General features: G+C 32.3%; 1 protein-coding gene across 1 annotated transcript in view; it reads right to left on the bottom strand.

Moving 5' to 3' along the window:
- CD2AP (CD2 associated protein) overlaps positions 1-8886 on the bottom strand; it is a 118164-nt gene that overhangs the window by 47497 nt on the left and 61781 nt on the right. The window contains exons 6-9 of the mRNA XM_003789249.3: positions 5827-6014; positions 2927-3005; positions 2420-2514; positions 1008-1112 (exon numbers count right to left, since the gene is read on the bottom strand). Coding sequence (XP_003789297.1) covers positions 1008-1112; positions 2420-2514; positions 2927-3005; positions 5827-6014 — 467 coding nt within the window. The remainder of the gene's footprint in view (positions 1-1007; positions 1113-2419; positions 2515-2926; positions 3006-5826; positions 6015-8886) is intronic.

Raw genomic sequence — 8886 nt, 5'->3', positions numbered from 1 at the left:
AAAAAAAAAAAAAAAAGCAGCAATAGACAGACTTAGTCTACTAAGTCTTAACAGTTTACTCTTAACTCCAGAACTCTCAAAGGGAAGGCTGAAGACAAAGGCCTGTTCTGTCGATTATAAGCATTTATTCACATTTTAAGACTTAATTTAATACTTTAAAAAAACTAAGACACATTTCTAAGTATATGAATTTGGTTTTTTCTAAATCAAGAATAACTGATAAGCAAAAATGTATAAGCACATAACATAGGCAGAGAAAAAAGTATTCCTTAAGCATAAAAATAAAGCATATGAAGGTTGAATCAATACTGAATTTCAATCTGGCAAAAGAAAGCCCTCAGAGAGTCTGAGCTTCCATAGAGTAAATCTCCAATAATTTACTTAAATGAAAGATTGCAAAGGTTAGAGGGTTCTGCGTTGGCTTAAACCAAATACAGTAGTCACCCATCCTTCTGTGTGCTTCTATTAATTCTCCATCTCTTTACTTTAAAACTCAGTTAGACATCCATACGTAGGAAAAAAGAGGATTAAGTTATAGAAAGGCAAAAGACCCCTGACAGATGATGATTCAGTCTCACTTTATTCAGAGAAGTGACACAGAAGAAGGCCAAGACTCTGCTTCTTGCCCTTCCAAAAATACACTAACAGACTAACAGTAATATCAACATTTTAAAATGAACTGAAGATTTTCAACATTAAATGAAGCAACTTCTTTCAGGAAAATACTAAGTAATCCAGTAAAAATGGCCAAGTTTTTTTTTTTTTTTTTGTAAATATAAAGTAAAAAGGTCTAAGGCTATTTTTCAGTATACTCAGGTGTTAAGGGGAATTGGGAGAGGAGGAATAAGGCTCAGAATAAAATAGTTTTATAATTCAAATAACTTTATCTGTATACAAATCTGAAAACTCCTTCATAAAAATTCTTCAGTGACAATATCAAAAATTTGTTTTCAAAATAGAACAATATTAGCCAAATGTTCTTTTAAGTCTAAAAAATAAAAGCTTACTGGGAAATCTTTATCAAATTCATTTATTTGAACAGCAAAATTGTCTGGAAATACACCTTCTTTGCCATTAAGTTCACCCTTCCACCAGCCAGCTTCTCCAGTCTCCTGAAAAGCAAAACAGAATAATTAAAATAGGAGTTATCTTTAAATAAGGAAAGTATTTATAACAAAATAGGATAACAATTGGATTTTATTATTTTTACCAAAAAAAAAAAGTCAAACTTAAATAGATTATAATGTCCTCCTAAAAGAAAATATTCCTTACATATTACTTTCAGCAATAGTTACAAAATTAGGTTTAATTTTTAAAAATAAGTCAATTTCAAAATTCTATATGTAAAGTTAAAAGTTCCTAAGGGAATAGAGGAAAGATAAAAGGAAAAGAAGTGGGAGAGAAAGGAAGGTGGAGAAAGAGAATATGAATTTCCAAACTTCATCTTTCTTAATACTTTATACATAGTAAAAATATATCACATTATTCAGCTGCTTTGAAAATTAACAAAATCTTTGAAGTTTCTTCCGAATACTCTTTTCATGAAAAATTAAGTGTTATCAGTTCAAACTATAAAAATATTAAAATAACATACATTTATGAGATTCCTGTTAAAAGAATGTATTTTAGCTGGTCTTGCTGTTGAAAAGAAAACTATTGCTAATTGTGTGAGATGATGGATATGTTCATTTGCTTCATATAATAGGACCTTTTTACTACCTCTATGTATCCCATATCATCCTTCAAGAATAAACACTAAAAATTATTTTTAAAAAATTACTGTGCGCTAAGCCATCTGACAAAAAAGGTCAATTTAAAACAATGAAAAAATTTTCAAAAATTTTTCTACAGGGTTATAGCAAAACAAAATGTTTATAATTTTCCTGTATTACATAATGCACAGTTATTATGGGATTCTGCCAATGCTCAAATACTACTGGTTTTCTCTTTATTTTGCCTTAGAATTCATTTCCAGCTATAAAATGAGTTCATTCTTTGAAACAGCTACATCATCACCATTTACAACATATTGCTAAACATTTAGGTTGTTTCTCTATTTTATTCTTCTTTTAATACTATAAACAATACTCCACACAGTACATGGAAGGGAGAGGGGTGAAATGAGGCAGAACAGAAGTGAGACAGAAATCTGTGAAAATGGGGTTAGTAGAGGAAAAAAACAGTATAATGGCTAAAAATAATTCCTAATTTATCAATTATAACAAATATACAATAAAAGTTAGCTTTAAAAAAAAAAGAAGAAGAAACTTTGTGAGTATTTATTATGTGCAGAGTTCTCAGGAGTCAGAAACAAGGTAAAGTCCCAGGGTTTCTAGAGGTTATATTCTAGGGGGAAATAAAGAATTTTTTAAAACAATTTCTATAAATAATTCACTGAGAAGTTAAGAAATTATCTTACCTTACTTATCAAATGAATTATCTCCCCCTCTTTAAAAGTAAGTTCATCTTCATTAGTACCTTCATATGCAAATAATGTTCTACAGTATTCCTTAGCTGAAATAAAGCATGTGTAAATAATGTGAATTATACAAATTGACTCATTCAATAAACACTTAAAAGCCTCTGTTTTGTACAATATACACTAGAAGTTATTCAACTTAATTCAACTTGATAATTCATCTTTAAATTTTAAAATTTAACTTATAGTCAATACTGTATGTGAAGTAACAATGGCATTTATTATTCATTAAAATATTTATTAAGCGCCTGCTACGTTCTAGGCACAGTCCTAACTGCAAGAGGATACATCAATGAACACAAGTATACCAAAGGACTTAACCTCATGATGCTTAGATATATAGTATTTAATATTCTGGTCAAGCAGTACATTGTAACAAATGCCTTCAACAAGTCTAATAATACATGTGAGTTATGTTTCAATTTTTTTCTTTATTCAAAAACTTACCTTTAATTTTACCTTCAGTGTCTGTTTTTGCTATTTCCACACTCTGAGTTTTGGATCCTAATGACTGTGTGATTAATGGCTATAATAGAAAAAGATGGCTGGCATTAACTATATTGAATAAAATAATATTATAAAGTTTCCATCTATAGTTATCCAGCTTTTTGTAACTGCTAGGTTACTGATGTGACTAAAAACTCAGCAATGAAAATGATAAAAGATTCAAAAGTTCCTTAAATGATAACTCAGAACTACTAATTTTTTTAAATCTCCTTATCTTAAAGATAATAAACAGACTCTGATGCCCATAATACATTCTTGTGATTTAATTTTACAATCTCTAAAGTAAGAATAATGGCATTTGAGAATTTACTATATGCCAATCTGAGTTAAACACTTTATTTACATTATAACTATCCCTTGAATATCTGCATAAAGTAGGCATTATTATTCACACTTTTATAAATTAGAAAGCAATTATGTGCCCACAATAACAGTAATTTAGTAGTAGATTCCACATTTGAACTTAGAACATCTGATTCCAGAAAGTGGGCTCTTAATAACACCAAACTTAACCCTAAAAAGAGAAAGAACAGGGGAAAAAATCCTCTTTATACTTCATTTTTATGTAAAGGAAAACATTGATATAATGTTACAACCATTTTAACTAGTGTACTAGACATTTTTCCATGTTAATTGACTTCAAGTCCTACCATCTAACTTATACCACTACTTCCATGAGTTCTCTCCCCAGAAACAACAGTTCACTTGACCCCAGACTTCATTAAAAATCTGAACACGCTGCTAATTTTACTTACCACTGTGTTTTCTATTTCTTTTCTAATATACTCACTTTAATTTCCCCCAATTCTAACCAAATCTTCTAATCTGGTGTCACACACAGATATAGGACATGCTCCTTACTCTATCAGTTCTTAGATCAGTGATCAATGCAAGCATCACAAAGGTAACTCTGAGACTGTTTTCACTAACAACAACTCTGAGTAGCAGACACTGTAAGTTATGACTGAAAGATTACTAATAGAATCATTAATCAAATAAAGTTATTTAATAGAATTATAAGCTTTAGATTTGGAGGTGGCACAAGTCTAATGTCTGTCTTTCTTAGTACTACAAGAATTGTTTCTTTAACATTCCTAGTGATTACATGGCTATAGCGCACCATTCCAAACACCATGAAAATTCTAGTTTCTACCTTTACATGAATCAATTGGGGCCAGGTGCAAGGGTCACGCCTGTAGTCCTAATACTATGAGAAGCTGAGATGGGAGGATTGCCTAAGCTCAGGAGTTTGAGACCAGCCTGAGCAAGAGCGAAACCTCATCTCTACTAAAAGAAAAACAAATTAGTCGGGCATTGGGCATTGTGAAAGGTGCGTATAGTCCCAGCTATTTAGGAAGAGAGCTGAGGCAAGAGGGTCACTTGAGCCCAGGAATGCAAAATGTTACAAGTTAGGCTGACACCACAGCACTGTAGGCCGGGAGGGAGAGAAGGTGGAATGGAAGGAAGGAGGAAGGGAAAAATTGAGGGAAAAAAGGAAAGGAAGAAGGGACAATGGGAGGAAGGGAAGGAGGGAGGGAAGGAAAAGAAAAGAAAGAAAGAGTCATAGTCCCCATAATCTTAAACCCAGACAGCCTTAGAGCTAGAAATGTGTAGACAGTGAAAGTTTTCTTCCTAGAACCCAACTCCTGGCCTATTACATAGAAAATATGTAATAAGGTGGGGTGGAGGAGACTAAAACCACCAACCTCAGAAGGAAATTCCAAATTCCAGAATATATTTCACTAACCAAAACACTGGCTATAAATGAAATGTAGCTAAACTAAGCATATAAGTACTAAAATATTTTAAGCTCTTAAGAGTTAAAAGGGACAAAGGAGGGTGGCGCCTGTGGTTCAATGGGTAGACACCAGCCCCATATACCGAGGGTGGTGGGTTCAAGCCCAGTCCCAGCTGAACTGCAACAGAAAAGTAGCTGGGTGTTGTGGCGGGCACCTGTGGTCCCAGCTACTCGGGAGGCTGAGGCAAGAGAACCACCTATGCCCAGGAGTTGGAGGTTGCTGTGAGCTGTGTGACACCACGGCACTCTACCGAGGGTGACAAAGTGAGACTCTGTCTCTACAAAAAAAAAAAAAAAAAGGGACAAAGGAGAACTGTGGTGTAAACTATACCCTGAAAGCCAAGGGAAGAGCCGCCTCTCTGAAGTAAATAGTCTAAATCCCTACAGAACTGATACTAGAACAATTACAAAAAAATGTCCAAATGAGACTACAGCTATTTTACCACCAAAATAAAATCATAAGGTTTTATTTTAAAGCCTCTTATTAGATCTTACAATTTATAATTCACTTTGTTTCATTTCACATTATAAATAACATACTAATAAAAAATAAAATTGTATGTACATTAAGAGGGAGATTAGTAAATTCAACCATTACTGACAATATAGAGGAAAGTTAAATAGTGCCTAAGTAACTTAATATCTTGTTAATTCATTTTAAAACAGACCATTTTAGATCTACTTCGAATTAAAAGAAAAAATGTAAAATTTTAGCTTAAAAAAAGAGCAAAAAAAAAAAAAAAACCCAAAACACCTCCCCTTCTTTGTTTACAATGTGATAACTAAAACACTAAACCTCCTAATAAGAAAAGGTGATGTTAGATTTATCGGGACAAGCATTCTTAATTTTATACAATTTGATGACAAACATTAATCACTGTAAATGTGGACAGAAAACTATTTCTCACAGCCTTATCATTCATAACAAATTACTAATTGATCTCAAAAAAGAAAATGTATGACAGTTGCAAACTTTTTTACATTTTAAAAATGCTTAATGAGAACAAGGAGAGTCATTCTAAGTTAAAGTCTTCATTACTACCTTTTCTGATTTTTTCTCTTCTGTTTCACTACTGGATGTTCTTGTCCTAAGTTTCACAGAGCCTTCTTTAAAAATATCTCCAAATCCAACTCCTCGAATTTTCTTTGGCTGTGTAACTGATCCAGGTGTAGCTTCACTCCCATTCCCAGGAGAGGGTAAAGGTGAAGTAGGCCCAGTCAAAATCGTTTCTGAAACAGTAATTTGCGTTTGAAGAATGACACATACAACCACAAAAATCTTACTACCTTCCATAATGTCTACATTCCATATGACTCCAGTGAAAAATGATAGAATAAAAATAACAAATGAGTAGTGCAATATCCAAAAGAGGAAAATGTATCTTTTCTGGTGTGCAAAACAATACAATTTTAGGTATATTTAATTCATAAAGCATTAATTGATAAATTTGGGAAATCATATCAAACAAGATCCTTAAAAGAGCTATCAAATGTATAGCTTTTGGCTAAAGATGATACAATGTAAGAATGAAACTTTAAAGAGACAAAGTATAATCATTTTTAAAAGATACGATTTAACCTGATCAAAGTTAGAGTGTGTATCTGAATATAAAAACTGAAAATACTGTTTTCAGTACATTTTTCTGGGTAAACGAAGCAAAGCTTTAATCAGACTCTCAAAGAACCTTGTAATCTAAGAAACAAAGTTCCAAAGTAAGTCACCCAAGAAAATTTCAGGAACATTTCAGATTGGAGAGAAATAATAAGGAAAAATGTGGTATTAATTCATCAAAGAAAAGTCAATGCATTTAAGTACAACAGAACATTAACAGGATTAATAAAAATAGGAGTTATCGTTATATGGGGATCATTCTGCGAGAGGCACTTTGCTATGCACTGTACTTATCTAATTTTCATAGCCATCCCATGGGCTTATTAACATTAAACAGTACTATTCCTCATTTTATAAATAAGTAGACTTGAGCAAGGATATGGTAAGAATTTTCCCAAGGATCTACAAGTAGTAAATAACAAAGCTAATATGGGGACTGAATTCTAGATGACCCCATAAAACTAAAGTCCTTAAAAACTTCAATACAATGCCTCAACCCACAAACACAATCAAATGTGAGAATTCTAGAGGTGGTAAAAAGTTTAACTCCACGTTCTCAGGCTACCTCATTGCTAGAACTATATAGTAATCTATATAGTTTAATATGTAGCTTTAATAACCAACCTAACAGACAAAACAATATAAAGGCACAGATAAACATATGAGGTATATACCAAAGAAGACTTTTAAAATGTAACAATCTCTGGTATTAATAAAACACGTATTGTTAGGGGCAAGACTCAATTATAAGAGGAACTTTACCTAACAAACGCTATCAGTGTAACCTGGTTTCTTGTATCCTCAATGAATCCCCAACAATAAAATAAATAAATAAATAAAACACATATTGATAAAGACAATTTTAGCAGGTGAGTCTAAGGTGCAATTTTCCGTTAAAGTATTTGCTTATAGCCATAAAACAAATTGTTTTTATTTAGAGACTATAACATTTATTGGTCACTAAAATATATACCATTAAAATAGGCATCAAGATATTGAAGATATCCTGTACTAATGTATAAGCTAATTATTTCTGCCTCAGTGAATACTGTCAAATCACTATCACAATGGCTATTAAATCCATGGTTAGAAAGTAGCATAGTGTAGTGATAAACTACATGAACTCTAGCATCAAACCCTTTTGATTCATCTTACCTCTTCCATTATATGTGCCTAGTCTCTTCATTTGTAAAATGGAATAACTTCACAGGACTGCTATGAGGAGTAAATTAATTTATAAATTGCTTAAAATAGTGCCTGACTCAGTGCTTATTACCTTTAAAGAGTTTAAAAGATGTATTATTAAGAACCATTCAAGTAAGAAAGAGCACTGATGACAAAGAAGGTGCAAAATATAAAAGGAGAAAGAAATCTTAGCCACTAGAAAGAAGAAAGGGGAAGAGGGACAAGGGTATAAAGCAGGAAATGGGGAGAGAAGGGACAGGCAGGAGGTCTCATGATGAGACAAAAGAACAGCCTTACCTATATGGTATTTCTGACAGTTTAATACCTATATAATTCATACATCATTTTATTCTTGAGTTGCTAAGCTTGTAGAAAAAATACCTCCATTTTAGTTATAGCACTGTTGGTCATAAAACAGCAAGTCTTTCTGTTCATTCTAATGCCCATTCTCCCTCCATCTTCATTAAATCTCTACAGCAAAAGCTACTTGATGGCTTGTATCTTGATACAAAGTAAAGTAAAACAACCAAAAATCCAAAAATGTAATCATTTGTTGGAAGAAAAACATGTGAGCTGCACTGAGTGGTAAATAATATAAAACAGAAACCTGATGAAAATACAAAGGAACAATCCAAGCTCACCATTAAAAGATACCTTTTACCATAATTCCAAAGTTTTTAAGATGACCCTGTATTTCCTATGAAAAAAGTGTGTTAACCAGACTTAACATGAGTCAGTATTATAGTTCTTAGAAGTATCCTTAGATATCTGGCTATAATAGTAACTTGTAACATACTAACAGTAAAAGCATCAAAACTTCAGAACAATTTTCCTTATAAAGCAGTTAACCAGGAGGAGAAGTTTAAGGTAAATATTAATGTGGGATTACATTGTTGTGGGACTGCACAATTAAAAGAAAATTAGGAGAAAAGAACAGGCAAACAAATGGATTACAATAAGAAGAACTATCTAATATCCATATCCCCATGTAAAACAAACACCCAGAGGAATCAGAAACAAAACTCCAATGGGATTTTATTCACTCAATGGTTAAATAATCAGGAGTTTCAACTTCTTCACCATTAAATTGGGAGTGTTACTAGCCCCCTTAAGATTTAAGATTTCATTTGACAAAATGTTTGAAAAATTCTCTATACCACAAAATACCATTCATTGAACATCAACATATTCAACACTATTCTAGAAAAGGGGTATGCCCATGCTCATGGCTGGGAAGAATCAACATTGTTAAAATGTCCATACTACCCAAAGCAATATATAATTTTAATGCAATCCCCATTAAAG

The sequence above is a fragment of the Otolemur garnettii genome, unplaced genomic scaffold, assembly GCF_000181295.1.
Source record: "Otolemur garnettii isolate 467f Iridium unplaced genomic scaffold, OtoGar3 scaffold00031, whole genome shotgun sequence".
In the NCBI taxonomy this organism is placed as follows: Eukaryota; Metazoa; Chordata; class Mammalia; order Primates; family Galagidae; genus Otolemur; species Otolemur garnettii.
The sequence above is the reverse complement of the archived record's forward strand: the minus strand, read 5'-3'. Positions and strand labels throughout refer to the sequence as shown.